The following is a 19,571-nucleotide window of genomic DNA, read 5'->3' as shown; positions in this document are numbered from 1 at the left end:
GGTGAATAGAAGGAAAACGTTTCAATACACCTTTAAAAATATGTGTAGGTTAGTTCAAAAATTGCAAGGTGGTGATAAGACCAAGGAAGGACGAGGGGGGGGGGGGGTATTTTAATCTAAGGTCGCAACAGCTGTGCATAGTCTGTTAGTTTGAAAAGAGCTGTATGGATTTGTTGAAGAATAGTTTGTAAGTTTTGGAAAAAATTTGGGCAATTCAATTAATCTTGGTTGAGGCAGCACGAAGGGTAGAAGAGCTTTCATGGCCTTGTGAAGGCTTTAGGTCTAAAGCATGGCCTACAAACACTCCATGTTGTCTTTTTGCTTATGCTTGCCTGCATGCACATAATATATATTTGAGCATATGACATAAACCAGAATGCATGTGTGTGTGTCCTCCTGATCGGTCAGTCATGTCACTTTAATTCGGAGCCCGGCAGCGTACCAGGAATCTATTGAATTTCCCTAACAGCCTTTAATAGAACTACTTAGACTGTCACCATCTTTGTACATGTTTCTTCCACACAGACATAAGTCTGACAGGTGCTACCTTTTGGCGCTCAGTAAGTGCTGAAAAAAAAAGGATTCCTTTAAAGCCACCACACAAACATAGTTGGTGCTGTGTGTAGTCCACATTGATGCATGGTCTGCACACAGCCCTATGAGGAAATGCACATTGGTCTGTGTGGAGAAAAAAAAAAACCCAAAAAACACACAACTCATTGCATGACCTATTCCCATCCGGACTGGAGCTAGGATATGTCAATGTGCTGCCTCAGACAGCATGTGGACTGCTGTTAGTTGCAAGTTTCATCTGAGCTTCTCAGACACAGCTCGCATTCAAAGCTGTGTTAGACAAATGTACAGCCTCTACTGTGTGCATGGAATCCAATACAGAGCCTGCATTAGTTGCAATATGTATGGAGATCCTCATCCCTATATTTGACATACACAGATCATACAAACTTTCTCCCAGATTAGTGCAGAATCTGTCAGAAAAACCTCCATAAGAAATCAGCATAAGCAAATACAATGGGGGCCCACTGCTCTTGGATTGAAGCCCTACTTAAGCATTGCACTAAAAAACAAAAAAAAAAACAAAAAAAAAAAAACAGCTGTATTATGCCCGTGTACTTGGGGCCTTACATGAGTATGTTGTGGAATATTAGGTCAAGACGACAAGCTTGTTGTAATCATTTGGGAACCTGGAATTCTTGCCATTTCCTGGGCCCTGCCATTTTTCATTTTCCTTTCCAAGTAGAATGTCTGATCTGGGCGATTAGAGTAATCTAGGAGCTCAATGAAGTGCTCCATAGTAATAGTATAGAAGCTTGCCAGTTTAACAGCAGTCACTATGAAGATCAGCCACGTTAAAGCCTCTTTAACACTAGTGTTGCGATTTTCGGCTGCATGCATCATGGTTGAAAATTGCATGAGAGAAAGCTGCGAACAAATAGTGGCCAAATCTCACATTTTCTTGCCCATCCAGATGGCCAGGTGCAGTGTATATACTCCACAGCTCGTAATTCAATCGGCTGGGGGTAGAAAGTTTAGCAATGCTAAAAACTCTCCTCTCCTTGCTGGCTGATTGTGGAAATAGAAGCTCCCATAGAAGCCAGTGGGAGCTACCGGCAAAGGGAGGGAGGTGGGAGTTAGTTTAGCAGCCCGAGCTGCTGTTAAAGTCCCTCCCACTCCTTTTGCCAGCAGATGCCAAAGGTTTTGGCCGGCAGCTCTCATAGAATCCTATCTTTTCCGGCCGTGTGTAAAACGGCCTACCATAATCTGCAGTTTGTGTTATATTTTTTCCCCGACGACCAATTTTATGCGCAAAAGAACAAAAAAACCAAAACAACCCACCAATTTGAATGAATGCATTGGAATCCAATGCTTCAGGTGGTCACAATTTGTGGACAATGTTTTATTACAGCAAAGTAGCCTTAACTGAATGGTGTTCCCTGAATTGGATAGTTTGACTAGTAGGAAAGCACATTATTGCCTTAAGGCCCCAGTCAGACTGATCCAATGAGGCCACTCACACCGGGATTTTTTTTTTTTTTACTGTGATTAGCACAGCGCCCAGAGTGCTGTGCCAATTGAGCTATGACACACCCATTGATTTCAATGGGGCCTCACAGAACTGTACTTGAAAGCAGCGTTTCTAATGCTGTGATTTGTGATGCTGCCTGTTTTTTTCTTCTGCACTTTTCACGTTTAATGCACCTCGCCCCTCACAATATAGGGTGCATTAAAAAGTGTTATCAAACACTGACATGCGTTCAAGAACATCGCTTGAATTTCGAGTGGTGTTTATTTGAATGCATGCGAGTCATATTTTATCATCTTTATTATGGCCACAAACCATGACCCTACGGCAGGTCTAGTGACCCCAACGGCAGCATAGATCTAACATTTGCTTTAAATGGATGATTGATGCCAATTAGTTTGACCACAAGAAGGCTGTTACGTTTTGGGGATTGTGAATGCAAGCCTCAGGTGTGGGACAGGCTGCACGGAACCCTGAATAGGTTTATTATAATAACATTTTTCTAATATGGCAAGACATTGGCTTTTGGAAACTAGTGATGGGAGTAGCCGAAAGTTCGACCTGGATTTTCTTGACATCTGTCCTACAAACTGATTTCCACATGAGCTTTCAGCTAGTTGTGCTATAGAGCCACAGCCAACTACTCACTGATAGCAAGCAGATAATCTGCAAGCATGGTTTGCCAGGTACAAAAGCTCCTGGGCTCAGGTTCAAAGCCTTTAACAAGTAACCCCCCTCCCCAAACACATGGAATTGCTACAGAATTCCAATTGCAAGTTTCAGGTCAAAATTTGGCAGCAAAGTAAAAGTGGTTTTAAATCCAAGTCCACCGCACAATAGAATGACAGATTTTGAAACCTGCAGCATGTGCCATTTGTTGCAGATATGTCAGATTTTTACCAGTTAGGTTTTGACTGCAGAATTCACTTGCTGCATTTCAGTGAACTGAGTGCGGATTTTCATGGAGTTCTTCCTGTGAGGTGTGAACATAGCATAATAGTTCTGTACAGCACCCTTACTCTGCCAGACTCTAATTCAACTGTGCATCAGTCCTACTCCAAATAGTAACAGCCTGTTATTATCAGCTCTACTTTAACACTTACATTCAGAGTTCATCTTTTTAAGCACGTGAGCTTGTACATTCGAGTATCCCTTGTGCTGCAAAATCATCAATTCATGTAGTTCCTTCCAGTCATATTTGAACATGGAGTCAGGCACTTCTAAAGACTCAACTGTAATGAAAAACAAACCAAACAAGGGAGACTTTACAATATTTGTGAAACATGGTTCAACACATAAGTATCTTCAGTTTAAGGTTAACACATCGCTAAAGGTTCTTTTACACTGCACAGTTATAGTGCAAACACTACCAGGAATCAGATCCAGCAGTTTGAACGATAAACTGGGGCTGACACTGCATGCTTGCCCTGTGGTCTGTCACCGATGTGTGGACAGTGAGATCTGCAGCAGAGTCTGCAGTAAGTGTAGCCTGTGCTGAAGGGTTAGGGTGAGGGGTGGTTTATGCTGTTAGCCTTACATTATTACCTCTAAATGCTTCCATGGTACAGGTGTAACATGAAAACATGTAGAGCTAATGTAAGCCCCCCCCCCCCCCCTACACCCCGTTACCCACCCCCCCCGAGCCTGCTCGGACCAGTAAGCAGTTACTCGAGAAGAGAGATGCTCGCTCAAGTAACTGCTTTATCCGAGTGTGCTCGCTCATCTCTAGTAGTGAGTAGCTCATCTCGCTGTTGATCGGCTGCAGGCTGGCTCAGATACATGCTGGCTGCATATAAACTCAGAGTTTGTGATACCAATACCCTTTAACGTAATCAAATTAATGACAATTTAAGACAGTGCAGACATCAGAAGTTATGGTAAATCAAGGGTATAAAGTTTACTCAACTCTTGAATACAGCGCATTAACAGTTGCTATGATAAGCTTAAACATTGGTTACTCGCTAGACATTGGAATAAGGCAGATTTTGCTCAGTCCCTCTATACTTAAGTGACGCTGAGGTAACGTTATTTGTGGAGGAATCTTAACCTGGCATCCCGTGGTTCCTATCCTGTTGCTCTTCAGTGGTAACTCTACTCACGGTTGACAATGGCCGCTTCACTGTTTCCCCCAGGACTCGTGAGGTCTCGTCCGCACTGGGCATGATCCTTACAGTGGGACGGAAATACTCTGTTACTGAGGCTCTCCTCGGTCCACCATTTTTAGTCTAGGCTCAACACTTTGTTACTGCTCTTACTCTTATTCTGACTTCTCTTGACAGCTTCCTTTTTTTCTCCTCTACCCCTGTGCTGCTATTTATAAACTCCCCTCCCGCTAACCCTGGGGGAAGCCCTCTACCCAATCCCAGGACTGCTTTTAGGAAGGCAGGGGTGGGTGACACATCAGGGTAGGGTGTCTCGCATACAGACATCTACAAGTTACAGTAGATGAACACAACACCAGACATTTGGCTTGACAATGACTCTTTACAATACACAAAACAACCTCCTATTTCCTCCATTACACAAGACAGACACTCACAAATACAATTACACACACCACAGGAGGTAATTAAAGTGATGAGTGGCTCCAAAGTCTGGGCCACTACAGATTCAGCAAGCGGCCTTACTTTAAGTTTGCCCTTATGCCGTGTAGAAGGACAGAAGAGTTGATTCAAGGAAGAAAATGCAGCACAAGACTGCTGTGAAGGGTGACCATCTCTGGACAGCACAAACAGATTGTGTTGGTGCTACGCAAGCAAAGAAAAAAAAAAAGTTATGACCTTAAAGAGCTGCCACATTAAGATAATTTAAAGAGACACCACACCATCTTTTTGTAGCCCTCACTGAGAGCAGCATAAGGTAGTGCCTCTCACCCTGATATACCTGCTGTGTGCATCTGAGCAGTATTTTTGGAGAAACTTGTATTTAATTAGTAGCAGACAGACACAGAACTGATCCTCATTATTCATGAGCTGCAGGCTGGCCACACCCACCCTGCCCTCCAGCCAATAACCATCAGCTCTCTTTCTAAGCACAGTAATAAGCAGACAGCAGTCAATCATTGGCTGGAGAGCGGTGTGGTGTAACTAGTCTGCAGATAATGAATATCACACTGCCACTACTGATAAAAGCAGGTTTCTCAAAAACAGATCCACACAGTAGACCCTTATCAGTGTGACTCACTATGTTATGGTGCTCAAAGAGGGGTTTAAAAAGATGACAGCCTCTTTAAATAAGCTCTTTAGCGCATGAGCTCTTAACCAACTACAGAATGTATCTTCATTAAAAAAATAAAATAAAATTTGAAATATACCATAAGTTTATGAGACCAACCTTTATACTTTTTGTCAAGGACATCTTTAGTTATTCCCCAGATTTCTGCAATTTCGTAATCAGGGAGCTGGATAGGAGGAAGAGGAACCACTTCTTGTAGTGTGAGCCATTGTATCCAGTATTTTCGGAGTGGAAATCCAGAAAAAAGCAAGTCCTGTAGCTGTCTGTTATAAGGCAGAGTCCTATACAACTTCATCCACATGTACATAAGCTTAAAGGCTTGTTTAGGGGTGCAGTCAGCGCAACCAGTTCTAAAACCAGATCCAAAAGCAATCTAAAAAGAGTAAAAACAAATGTTGCAGCCACCAGCAACATTCTCACTATATGCATGCATAACATTTAAAAAGTACTAGTGTAGGTGTGTTTTATGGCTGCCTGGCAGATCCATTCTTGCAACATACTCTTAAGACCCATTTAGACAATTATCGCTCAAAAGATGTCGCTCAAGTGACTTAAGTGATAATCGGTCATGTACAGCGCAAGATGATCGCTCAAGATGAGCGATTGTCTTCTGCATCCAGCTGTTTCTAACTCCCAGCTGTTATACAGCTGAGCACTCTGAGCAGAGGATGCATTAGACAAGTGAGGTGTCCCGCTTGCCTTCTGCATCCAGATGTTTTCTGCACGGAGCACCCAGCTGTTATACAGCCGAGCGCTCCATGGCGGGTATGGAGAACAGAACTGGACTGCTCTGTTCTTCATACCCAGCCTGTCATCAGGGAGCGGGATACAGCTGAAACAATAGTATCAGCTGTATCCCGCTGTGAATCCCTGATAAGGCTCATTGTCGCCTTTCAGCATGCTGAAAGATTATGATGAGCGACAGCTTAACGAAAACGGCATGATGCAAGTACAGTTACACACAACGATTATTGGTCAAAAGACAGCTTTTGAGCGACAAACGTGTCTAAATGGGCCCTTAGGCAGGTTTCACATGCAAGGGATTTTTCTGTTGGTAATCTGCAGCAAAATTTGCAAGTGTAAGGACTCCTCACACTTGGCATATTCACTGCAGGCTTTCTGCAGCAAAAACCCGAAGCAAATATGCATCTAATGGGTGAGATTTGGCCACGTTTTTTCATTACAGATCTACAAAGGGATTTAAGTTTTGTATTTCAAGAATTGAATTCTGCAGCGCAAGTAAACATACTGCAGAGTTAGAATCCACAGTGTTTTTTAAAACGCGGCCAAATTTGTTGTGGAAAATTTCTATACCATATGAAGACTTCTGAAATCTTTCACATGGCTTGTACTGTAAATGCTAGAGTATTTCCACAGCAAAATCCGCGGCCAGCGTTTATGGCCTGTGTGAAGGTAGCCTTACGTGCAGATTTCATCATGCTACATTGAAGGAGGTAAAATCCATAGCAGAAGCGTATGAGTATATGGTGGGGTTTAAAGATTCCACACCACCAATTTCTATGCAGAACTATCCTACAGCTTGTGGAGAGTTAAACTCCGCCACATGCCTGGTACTGGAATCTGTTATGGAGTTTGATCACGGTAATAACACATTGAATCAACTTTTCCCTGTCCATTATACCAGTTTGCAGCCACTATTCTGTCTAGAAAAATGTAGATCCAGCAATACTATATTACAAGCATGATGTGGCAGTATTACTTGCTCATCATTACTCAACTATACCATTCATGTGCCGTCATGGGGTGTATAGTGCAAGCTACATACCAATATGGCATAGCAGGGAAGTATTAGACCAGTAAGGAAGTGTACCCGTTTTATTTACTCATCCTTTTCAACATCCTTATTTGTAGTCTAAATAGAAACATAGTATACAAATATGTACTTTTACTACATGCTTGCATAGTTTTCTTTTGAATAATTTTTATTGGGTTTTAGAATAAAGAAAAACAGAAAGTTGACATATTTGTTGCATTAGAATACAATTTTTTACTTGGACATAAATATTTTAAACATGCATTGCATTGTTAAGTAGTAATGAGACTAATGTTCCTTCTTACAGAAGAAAATAAAATAGTTGCCAGGTTAATGCCGTTTGTCACTTGAGTACTAGATATCAACTATGACCCAGAAACGTGTGGGTACCACTTGAAGGCTTTAACTTCAGAGCTTTTTGTGGTGCACATAATTGGCCATTTGTAGCCCTCCATTTTGTATCTTATTGTAATGCAAGCCTATATAAATGGCTATTTATGTTCCTTTATCCTCCATTTTGTATCTTAATGTGAAATGCTATGAACACTCATGTAGACTTTAAACCTGTTTGGTGTAGGCTTAGTTATCCAAAATGGTGTAAATTGAATTAAGTATAGTTACAATGTTAATTGAATGAACTACAATTACCAGAACAAGGTTAATTGTATTAACTACAATTCCATTTGTATAGGTTTGTTTAAACTCTGTCCATATGCATTGTAGCACTATGAATCTGTTGAGTGTTGTTAAAGGCCTTATTTAGATGACCGTATATTGGCCAGGGTTTGCACATTCGTCCGATATACGGCGCCCCTCTCTGCAGGGGAAGAAGGCTGGAAGAGCTGGGAGCAGTGCTCTGAGCTCCCACCCCCTCTCCACCCCTCAGCACTATTTGCAAGGGAGGGGGTAGGACAGGGGCGGGAGCTCAGTGCACTTCTCCCGGCTCTTCCAGCATCCTCCCCCTGCAGAGTGGGACACCGTATATCGTCCGGGCGTGAAAACTCGGCTGATGCAACGTCGTCTGAAGCCGCCCTAATTCTGTGATACCATCATCATTGTCTACAGAATTGAGTTTTGTTGATTCTGAACCTATGCATTAAGCTAGCTACTTCAGATTGTGGGGGTGGGGGATTGATAACATCTTTGTTGCAAAGCTTGGAGCATATGGCATATGACTAAGCAAGTTATAGTGCATAAAACAGGAGACAAATTGTAATGCATCAGAAGCTTTTTGGACCTGTGATGGGGAATGCCTTTTCAGTGTCATTCCCAAGAGGCCCCTGGTTCTGTACTTTTAGCCGTTGCGTCTCAGGCTGATGCTCAAAGCAGATAAGTATACTTAAGGCTCTTGGTGATGCAAGTAGTGATGTAACCATTGTTCAAGAATGGTTTACAAATGTTTGTGCAATATCACCTATTTTTATGCAAGTTTGTTTTATTTAATCGTTTATATTAAGTTTTGTTGTATCAACCCACTTGTCCTTTAAAGCAGTGTCTGAACTTTTTGTTTTACAGTTGGCAAGACACTTTTCCAGTTGCATACTATTGTAAGATGGGTGGGGGTGGTTCATGGTGGGATGCGCATGCTGTAGATTTTACTGCCCATTTTAGGGTGGTTTGCCATTCTTGTAGAGAGAATTGACTTGAGAGATCTGTTTCCCATTTTAGGAACTGTACAGTTTTCTTTAAAAATGTCAGAAAAAAAATGCATAGATTTGTTTAGTACGATTCTTGTATTGGTTTAAGGGTAATAGATAGTTGGTCTTTTAAGATCATTGGAATATTGATTTGTGTGTCTGGGTGCATGCTAAGAGGTTTTCTTATTTGGAGGACTATATAAAACTTAGAAGAGGCATTTTCTATTTTTCGAATTGAAGAGAATGGTAGCAGTTGTCCGTTATAGTAGAAGTCTGCTACTGATTTAAGCTCAGTGTTTGAACAAATCTCAAGGGAGATTTCAGGGATAAAAAAAATGTTAATGTTAACAGAGGGATTGGAGTGATCTGACCATCTTCGAAAAGGAAGTCTTTTTTGAAACATGTTCTCCACCACAGTATGGTTGCCTGTAGTGGGAGATTGTATGAGCACGACAAGTCAGTGAAGTGGCTAGAGAGGGCCAGAAAATATGATTTCCAGTCTGAGATTTGTGCAAAGTGAGATTCTAGTTATGGCCATGTTTTGTCAGGATGAGTAGCTCATAGGTTCAAAGAGGAGTTATGATAGTTTTGGAGGTTAGGTAGGCTTAGGCCGCTGTGTTTATGTTTGCATAGTTTTCAAGTTTATTAACACCAGGACAATCTTGCAGGTAAACAGTAGATGGTGCTACTATAGTGTGCAATCTACCCATTATCCGTAGTGTATGGCTCAATCACTATTGGAGCAGCTCAACGCAACTGCATTCAGTCCACAGATCCAAAGTCTAGAGTACATTGTGTCCTGGTTTGCTGAGTATGAAGACTATTGTATCAGGGAGATTGAGAACTATATAGCTAAATAACCCGATAACACCAGTAGACAATAGGCACTCCAGGATCCTATTCTGGTGCAATGACAGTTATAATTCAATACCCATCATAGCAACATGGTTATAATGCCAAAAGGGCCAAGTGTGCATCAGTGTAACAGATATGACCATCTATAAAGGCCCTTTTAGACAAGGATTTTCGCTTTAAAAAAAAATAAAATAAAATATATATTCTAATATCACTCAAAGCCGTCTTTTGAGAGATAATCGTTGTGTCTAACTGCACTGATATTGTGCAGTTTTTATTAAGCCGTTGCATGCCGAAAGATCAGTCATCAGGAATTCAGTGGGATACAGCTGATACTATTGTTTCAGCTGTATCCCACTCCCTGATGACAGGCTGGGTATGAAGAACAAAGCAGTCCAGTTGTGTTCTCCATACCACGTTCAGAGCGCTCAGCTATATAACAACTAGGCGCTGCAAGTAAGGAATAGCTGGATGCAGAAGACAACCAGGGACACCATGCTTCTCTTCTGCCTCCTCCGCTCGGAGCACCCGGCTGTATATAAAAGATTTTTTGAGCAATAATCGTTGTGTCTAAACCAGCCTTAATGCTGTTAAGAGATTTCTACAGAAATGTTATGAAAATAGAAGCAATCACATCTTTGATCGCAGTAGACTGCATACAATTATGGAAATTAGTGAGTTACAGATTCTTTGCTAAATGTACCAGTGTATGTAAAGAGTAGCTATACAAGACTGTCTGGAGTAAAGATGATCTACACCTCTTAGCAGGACCTAAGCCCCAATTACACGCAAAGATGATTGCTCAAAATTCACTCAAAAGATAGGGAGAATGACAGTTTGAGCGATTTTGCATAAGCTGCTAATGGGCACTAATGCCCATTAGTAGCTCATTAGCTTCATTTGTATGTAAATAAGCCTCCCTTCACTGTATGCAGATAACAGCAAGTGGTCTGTTATATGCATAGAGCCCCTTTGTTCTGCCAGGGGACTGCAGCTGAAAACAATGTTATCAGCGCTCCCATGGAGAATCACAGCATGCGGTCCCTACTATCAGCTGGCTGGACGAATGATGGATTTTAAACTCGACCTAAAATCATCGTTTGGCCCAAAAAGCAAAGGATGGTAGCATTTACAAGCAACGATTGTCACTCAAAAGACATTGTTTGAGGGGATTTTTGAGTGATACTAGTCCCATGTAAATTGATCGAGAACGATTGGTGTTCAATAGAGATGAGCGAACGTACTCGGCCACGCCCCTTTTCCGCTCAAATACCGCGGTTTCGAGTACTTCCGTACTCGGGCGAAAAAATTCGGGGGGCGCCGTGGGTGAGTGGGGGGTTGCAGCGGGGAGTGAGAGAGAGAGAGGGCTCCCCCCTGTTCCCCGCTGCTACCCCCGCACCGCCACACCTCCCCCGAATCTTTTCACCCGAGTACTGAAGTACTCGAAAATCGCGGTGCTCGATCGAGTAATTACTCGAAACGAGTACTTTCGCTCATCTCTAGTGTTCAACCCAAACGAGCCAATGATGATTTTTATGCCTGCATAACATGAAGTGAATTAAGTATTGTTCAATAGTTAGCCATGTTTACACTGAACGATTGATTAGCAATGACATTGGAAGAAATCCTGCATTTTTTATGATAATTGTTCTGTTTAAAAGCACCCCAAGTCTGTAATATGAAAGCTATTTCCATTCCCAACAGCAAGCAGACAAAAAAATAGAGATGAATTGAGATGCTAGAATAAGTGTATGAGAATAATATCTCACTATTAGTTGGCGACAGGGGAAGGGGGTCAGCTTCCTGCAGTGTCCCATTTGTCCCTATGTGACCTGACTGTATGGTGGCAATGACTTGCCACAAAGGCTCCCAGTCCTGCCCTAGTTTTCAGCCAGTCGTAAGTACAATATACTACAATACTGAAATGTTCCAGTATATTTTGCAAGCAATCAGCAAACACAAGTTCAATTCAAAGAATAAGACTAAAGAAGTTTAAAGACTACCTGCACTTTTATGCTGCAGTACTCAATTGACAGGTTTCGGCTTCTTCCAGCAGCTGAAGACAGCCCCATATAGCACTAGCTGGGGTCATCTTCAGCTGTCGAGAAGCAGAAAACAGCCAACAGTGTAAGCAATCCAGTGTAAAAGTGCAGTTAGTTATCTCGCTTGAACGACGAGGGTCCATAGCGCCGATCTAGAATGACCATGACTGAGCGCATTGTTCCATTAAGTGTTGATGTTGGAGGAAGTACCGTTGCCCATCTGTTGCACCCACAAGCCACAAGGGGGGTGCTTTCAGGAGGCAGGGATTTTTCAATCCCTGGCCACCAGAAAAACAGAAGACGAGAAGTACTTTTTAAAGTCTCCCGCTGTAAAGCAGTGGGAAAGCCTTTAGCAGCGCAGGAGTTTCCATTAACTCCCACTCCCATAGGAGTCAATGGAAACTCCTGCAAAACGCACAGCAAAGATACTGCATGTCCTATTTTTTTTTAGGTGCATGCTGTTTGGTGCTTCATATTTAACATATGAACGCTTCTATAGGAACTCATTAGTTCTTTTAGACGCATGCATTATGCACACACAAAACACATGCTCGTCTGACCGAGGCCTAAGGGTGCTTTCACATGGGACAAAGTATTCCACAACATATCAAGTGAAAGTCCTGAAACAATCTAGCATGTAACAGTCCCATTTATTCGACTGAGACATGCAGAAATCCATGTGCTTGCTGTGAAAGCCACCCCACTCCGGTAATTACCACCCCATGAAGAAATTCTTGAAATAAGTTGAAACTAAGATCAGGAATTAACCCTTTTCCCCCCATGCAGTCAGTTTTAGCCTTGCTGACCAGCCCCAGCCTGCCCCCTCCCCCGTTTTTCAAGTCCACAACACGCTTACCTACAGAAGAACGCCACTTTTTTGGAATCTGTTCTATCAAATTTTTTTGTACACTTATGTAGTACCTCACATTGTCAGTTCATCAAAACAGTAAAAGGCTGTACTGCCAATCACAGGCCATCATAAATTGCAGACCTGGAGGTCATGATCTGACTTCCAGGTGCCATGGCAACCATTGATCACTGCAGAAGTGACAGTGTGGAAAAGGAGGAAGCCTTTTCCTTCTTCAAACCCTCTAGATACCGCTGTCCATGCAGACCGTGGCATCTAAAGCATTAAGTCACCAGGATCAGAGTCAAGCTCCAACCTAGTGGCTGCAGCAGGACCATGGCTGCTACAGCTGCGATCCCACTTTGGTTACTGTGGCTCAGCTTCTTAGGCCCCTGGTAATCAATACTGTAGATGTACAGTGAGTGTTGGGAAGAGGTAAAGTCCTGAAGAAATTATTTTAACTCCAAAAACAACAACATGTCTCCTGTGCCCCCCACCCAAAAATAGCATGAACAGTTAGTATTGGGGCTACCATGTTCTACTTAGCCCTCCACAACCACCAGGATCTAGCATGCCAGCCCTGCTCTGGTGTTTGTTGTGACAGATAAGGTCATAGGAAACCGTGAGAACTGAACTCGGCACTCAGGATGTAAGCGCTGATGCCAGGAAGATAAGCAGTGACAATGCAGCCTCTCATTGGCTGCAGCGGTAGAGTTAGGGTCCCTCCATGACCTGTAACCCTCTTTGTCTTTATGTGAGTGATGGCAACCTTGGGTAAGCCTGTTTGTCTCCCTATCCTGCTGCTGTGATGTGATTGGTAGTTTAGGGGAGTTTTGAGAGGCGATGAGAGAGAAGTTGGTGGTCGGTGAAGTAGGTGCACATGACAGACGGGCTGATACTTCTGCTGAGGCTGAGAGACGTTCAGGTCTCTTCTGCTAGGAGGTTTGTCCCCTCCGGGAACTGGGGTGCAGGAGATACTCTCCCACACCATCTCCTAGGAAGTAACTGCACACTCTCCCGCTGAACCGTATTTAAAGAGCAAGCGCAAAAAACCTGCTACAGCCAGCATCAGATGTAAGAGCGATTGAAAGGCCGTGTAAACACAAGAGTGTATCCCGCTGCCTCCTCAGCTGAAGGCCTGGTTCTCGACCTGTGATGTCATGGGCACAGAAAATGCTAGGACCACGGCAGAGCTGGATACATATAGTGCAGTTTATTATTTTCATAGAGGCACCCCTATTGAATTGGAGTTGTCTGGTCACCAAACATACCCTTTAATTGATCCCTCTGAATACCATGAAAGTGCTGGTAGTATTGTACTGGATGACAAAGTTAAATTAGTGGTTGACCATGTAATATATAGCACTGGCCCCATTGAAAGCCATGCGAGACCTCTGCGACCCTGTGCTGTGGTTGTGACAGCCACAGTGGGGATTCCCTTTATCCCTGCAGGCCACCAACGTAGGGAAACGCTATTACTACGGGGGCCACCAATATAAAGTGGTCACTTACTTCTGGGGCCAATATAGGGAATGTTGTTGCTACTGGGGCCACCATTATTAAACGGGGTGGATTTGCTGCAAAATTCACAGTAGCTGTAGCAAAGTGGAAAGAAAAAAAAATCTGCACAAAGCTGTGTGGATATTGACGGTAGTGCAGGACTTAATTCCACAGCATGTGAATTTTAACTATACATTTATAGCAATAGCCCATCCAATGCTGCTGTGGACTGCCATCTATCTATCCTTTTTATAATGGCAGATGTAAAAATCATAAGTCGTGATAAGCCACACCTCTAGTTTGGAAACCACTGGTCTAAAAGGTTAGCAAACAGAATCATGAACAGTTGTGTGAAATTTTTCCATCTTCTGTAGCAATCTGTACATGCAACATAAAAACGTGTTTTGTAGCAATCTCAGTAACAATCAGAAAGTAACTTCTCAGCTGTAGGATTCAATTTTCAAATTTGTTTGGCTTCGTTCACACATGGCATTTTTATTGCATTTCTGAATTGCAGCAAAAAAAAAAAAAAATATATAAATTTTATATGAAGACACATGCACTTCTAAAAACACACTTTAAAAATTACATGAGTTTGTGAAGATTTAGGTTTTTTTTCTGCGGATCTCAAATGCAGCAAGAGACATGCATGAATAAAGTCTTGGGCAGGTAATGAGATATTGCCATTGCATTTACTGGCAACCTACAACACATGAACGAACATGCTTGGCTTAAAGGGAACTTATTCTCTCCCTACAGCACCATAAACTGGTGTTAGCAGAGGTGACAGGAAGATGGATGAGGTTTTTTCTTCATATATAAATATATACTCACCCACTGCCTTATTCCAGCACGGTCATAAGGTTCTATGGGAGAGCGCACACACACAGCAATCTGAGAAGAGCCAGATTTCCATGGGACATGCAATCACAGCACAGGAACCAGGGGAGTATTTTAAAAAAATATGCATCAACCACCTCCCCTAACACTAGACCTTAGTTTATTCTGCTGTAGGGAGGGGCAGGTTCCCTTTAAACAGTATTTACAAAGGCTAGTACATCTGCTCCATATAGGTTCCCTTTACCAAGATTAGTTTAGGAATAATGGGAATGCTCTTAATTTGCCACAAAAGCCAACAATATTTGCATCACTGTATTAAGTGGGTCTTGACACTACTGTACCCACCATGCAGTGTTTAGCCCACAGGCTGTCTGTGCCACCAACACGATACAACGTGGTGCAGACCGCACTGGCACGAAGCAGCCAGAAAGGGCCAAGATGATCCAAAATCAGCAGCAGGACTTCATCACTCAAGTCAAGCATCTGCCGGCAGGGGGTGCTCACCATCCCTTCTTCCCCATTGACCTCAGAGGACTGTTCACCAGGCTGCAGCGCCATGAGGTTGACTGGCCACATTTTACATCAACAGAATTTGATCTCCCCACTAATGAGCTGCTAGCTCGCTACTCAGCACTTATATATTCCAGGACTGCACCAACATTACCTGGGGGAGGGGTTACTGGTCAATTAGATCTGTGACCTGGACCCCCCACCTCAGGATGTGAAGGCACCCTAACTTATGTGTCTTTTAGAGGATGCATTGAAATGTAAGGGCTCATTCACACGACTGTGATTTCACTGCATATTATGCATGCAATGCAGGGCCCCATGACATGCGGTGCATAGAGTCAATGAAAGCACATGCATTTTATTTAATTCATTCACATTAGCTGTATACATTGCATCCAGATACGCACATGAGAAAGATCGCAGCATGCTCTATTTCATCGCCTATCATGCACTGACAGCCCTATTTTTTTCTATGAAAAGCGTATGCAATGCTGTCCATGCACTATACATTGCCCATGGGTGACGATACGCATGCAACGCCACTATGAGGGCTTATTCAGACGACCGTATATCGGCCGGGATCTCCTGCCCGACCGATCTACGTTGTCCCTTTCTGCAGGGGGAGGAGGCTGGAAGAGCTGGGAGCAGTGCACTGAGCTCCCACCCCCTCTCCGCCCCTCGCCACTAGTTTCTATTAAGGGGGCGGAGCTAAGTTTCAGAACTTAGCTCTGCCCCCATCCCACCCCCTCCCATTGCAAATACTGGCGAAGGGGCGGAGGGGGCAGGAGCTCAGTGCATTGCTCCCAGCTCTTCAAGCCTCCTCCCCCTGCAGAGAGGGACGCTGTATATCGGTTGGGCGTGAAAACCTGGCCGATATACGGTCATCTGAAGGTGACCTGAGATAGAGCGGGGAATTAAAAAAAACAAGAAAACAATTCACTGTGTGCATGACCGCATATGTTAGATATGCTGTCATGCGCATTGCACTATTGCAGCCATATGATAGTGATCGCCGGTTTCACAGGCCACGAAAATGTGATCCACACAGCATTTTACACATACGGCCGAGGGATGAGGTCTCAAGATTTACATTTCAGTATGTTTAATGTTTTCAAAACATGCAAAACACATGTATGTGAAGCCCGTGGTTTCCAATGGGTTCTTTCAGGCTACAAAACAAAAGACCCGATTGGAAACCATGAGCTTCACATACATGAGACATCGCTGCAAAGTCGTGCAATTTTGTAGCCCGTGTGAAGCAGGCCTTAGGTGATAATCAACTTTTTACTGGTCACTCAATATTCCCCTCCAATCACGTTGGCCCCAGTTGAGCAGGAAAGAGGAAGCACAGGCGAGCAGGAAAGAGGAAGCACAGGCGAGCAGGAAAGAGGAAGCACAGGCGAGCAGGAAAGAGGAAGCACAGGAAAGCATAAAGCTGTATGCCTTTCTGCTGCAGCATCAACTCCACACAGAAGAGGTTAGTGCATGTGTGTTTGCTTGTTTCCATGTTTTTGCATGTCAGTATTTGAGTGTTTGGCCGCCTGCACACGACCGAGTCGGATCCCGCAGCAAAATCCGACCCTGTGCCTTGATGGTTACCCCATGGTAACCAGTCTGGATTCTACTGTGGATGTGCCGTCCGTTGCATCGGCGCACATGTGCAGTATGGATTATGCCACTCCGTCGCTAGGCGATGTCGCGGATCCAATGGCCTTTCCGCAATGATGATTGAGGAAGGGCCACGGGTCAGATGGCTTCCATTGATTTCAATGACAGCTGTCTGCATGGATCCGCCTAGAAATAGAGCATGCTGCGATTCTTCTTTTCTTTTCTCCCAGCGGGCGGAAAATCGCAAATTGATTTCTGCCAGTGGGTAGGAAAAACCGCTTTTCCATAGCATGCTATGGAAGGTATGTGCTGCGGAATCCAGAGGCAGATGCAAATCTGACCGTGTGCAGGCCGCCTTTTTGTGTGTGATTTTGTGTCTGGCAGCGAATGTTTGTCCATCTGTGCATGTGTGAGTGATTGTATGTGATTCTGCACGCATCAATGATTGTGTGTTTGTGTTGGTGACTGTTCATGTTCTTCTGCATGCATCAGTAATTTAGCGTTTGTGTGTGATTTTACATATATCAGCGCCACTGTTTGTTTGTTACTGCTCCTGTCTGTTTTTTATAGTTAGCTTGTTTTTATACCTTGTATTCAGAAATGTTTATTTTTTTGATAGATGTCATCTACAGCTTCGCAGGAATCCAGGCAGAGCGGAGACATGTCTTTAAGCCATTTCCAAGGAATTGTAAGTACATGCCTGTATATATTTGTTATTTAAATGTACTAATTAAGCAGTAACTTTTATATTTCTGCATTGACAGATATATCTGGTTGACTACTCATCCTCAGAAGATAGCACTGCTGCAGAGAGTGTAAGCTAGATGCAAATCCTATCTAGGCATCAACAGCTGTGAAGAAACAGGAACTGGCATTGGACAAAGGCATAGTGGCTACTTCTATTGATCGGAAGCCAACGCTTCACTTAGTATATCCACATGATTGCTTATTCTTTGTGGTGTTGTTATCCAGTGCCGTGCCGTGCCGTTGCTCCTTTTTAATGTGCAACCTTGGACTTGCTAGACATTAATTATACAATAATTGCTTGTTAAAGCCCCACTAACTTAATCCTATGCAAGTTCCTCTTAAGGTTTTTCTCACTCAAAGATTTTAACTAATATCCCTAACATTATTATTGGTCAGATTGGTGGCATTGCATGCAGTTTAAACACAGCAAGATTGGCCAGTCCAATGGAGAGTACTAGAAGATGTTGATCATGCGAGAACAAGGCTCCATTCATTTGGGAGTCTTTGGTTGTGGTCCACCCCAATCAAGTAGGTATCCACAATCATGTGAATATTGAACTTCTCTCGCTGGGACACCAACCTAGGGCTGCATTCCCACGAACGCATATCGGCTCGGTTTTCACGCCGAGCCGATGTACGTCCTCCTCATCTGCAGGGGGGGAAGGGGTGGAAGAGCCAGGAGCAGGAACTGAGCTCCCGCCCCCTCTCTGCCTCCTCTCCGCCCCTCTGCACTATTTGCAATGGGGAGAGGCGGAACAGGGGCGTGGCTAATTCTTGAAACTTAGCCCCGCCCCCACCTCCTTTCATTGCAAATAGTGCAGAGGGGCGGAGAGGAGGCAAAGAGGGGGCAGGAGCTCAGTTCCTGCTCCTGGCTCTTCCATCCTCCCCCCCCCCCCCGCAGATGAGGACGACGTATATGGGCTCAGCGTGAAAACCGAGCCGATATACGTTCGTGGGAATGCAGCCCACGGGCTTATTTAGATGACCGTATATCGGCTCGGTTTTCACGCCGAGCCGCTATACAGTGTCCTTGTCTGCAGGGGGGGGAGGGAGGATGCAAGAGCCAGGAACTGAGCTCCCGCCCCCTCTCCACCCCTTGCCACTATTTGCAATGGGAGGGACCCCGACGCCGCAGACCAGGTGAGTATAAGTCCCCCCCTGAAAATAAGAAAATTAATATAAAACAGTATCTTATTTTCGGGTAAACACGGTATAGTGGTGGAACGTTTTTGTGGTCTGTTCTGAGGCCCACATATTGTAGTTATCAGCATGTGTCTAAAGTTGCAGACCCACCTTTGTCTGGTCTGTATGATCTGTCTCCGTGCTGGTAGTGATAAATGTACTGTAGTGATAAGGGCACTATATGACTGATAAGTGAACTAAATTATGTCCCATTTACACGGGTTGTTAGCACTCGTGCAGTGCATTTATACAGAAAGACTTCCTGCTGGATTGCAGGATTCTTGTCCGCTTCTCGCTCAGTGCTTCACTTCCTAGATGAAGCGCTGAGCAGGGAGCGTTTATGCAGAATGACAAGCCCGCGATCCAGCAATGCGTTTTTAGCTGACTGAAAAGTCAGCTTAACGAAAAGTGATTACTATTTTTTCTTATTCACACTGAACGATTATTGCTCAAATCCGTTTGTTTGAATGTGTAAATAGTCTATTAATCTCCTTGCATCCGTTTGTTCACAGGTCAACTGATAACATGAAGACTGTTGAGGAGGGGCAGGAATCAGCAGAAATACAGTCAGAGGGGGCTGACAAGGGCCCAACTACCAGCCAGATGCTTCTGTAGGGCCAGCCAGCAACATCTCCAGCACTTCCCTGTCCCCAGAAACTGGGCAGGCCAACAGCTTGAACCCAGGAACAACCAACAGACATGCAGTGGTGAGTCCTGGACCTGCTACAGCAGTAGAACCAGCCGCAGGACATGG

The 19,571-nt window shown here is 43.8% G+C and overlaps 1 protein-coding gene across 1 annotated transcript in view; it reads right to left on the bottom strand.

Annotated features, from left to right (window-relative positions):
* Window positions 1-15,328, bottom strand: part of LOC136579055 (uncharacterized) — a 37,799-nt gene extending 22,471 nt beyond the window's left edge. The window contains exons 1-3 of the mRNA XM_066579376.1: window positions 15,116-15,328; window positions 5,375-5,648; window positions 3,145-3,273 (exon numbers count right to left, since the gene is read on the bottom strand). Of these exons, the coding sequence (XP_066435473.1) occupies window positions 3,145-3,273; window positions 5,375-5,648; window positions 15,116-15,328 (616 nt within the window). The remainder of the gene's footprint in view (window positions 1-3,144; window positions 3,274-5,374; window positions 5,649-15,115) is intronic.
* Window positions 15,329-19,571: the final 4,243 nt, after the last annotated feature.

The sequence above is a fragment of the Eleutherodactylus coqui genome, chromosome 1 (genome assembly GCF_035609145.1).
Source record: "Eleutherodactylus coqui strain aEleCoq1 chromosome 1, aEleCoq1.hap1, whole genome shotgun sequence".
Lineage (NCBI taxonomy): Eukaryota > Metazoa > Chordata > Amphibia > Anura > Eleutherodactylidae > Eleutherodactylus > Eleutherodactylus coqui.
Note: the sequence above shows the minus strand (reverse complement) of the source record. Positions and strands in the feature narration are given on the sequence as shown.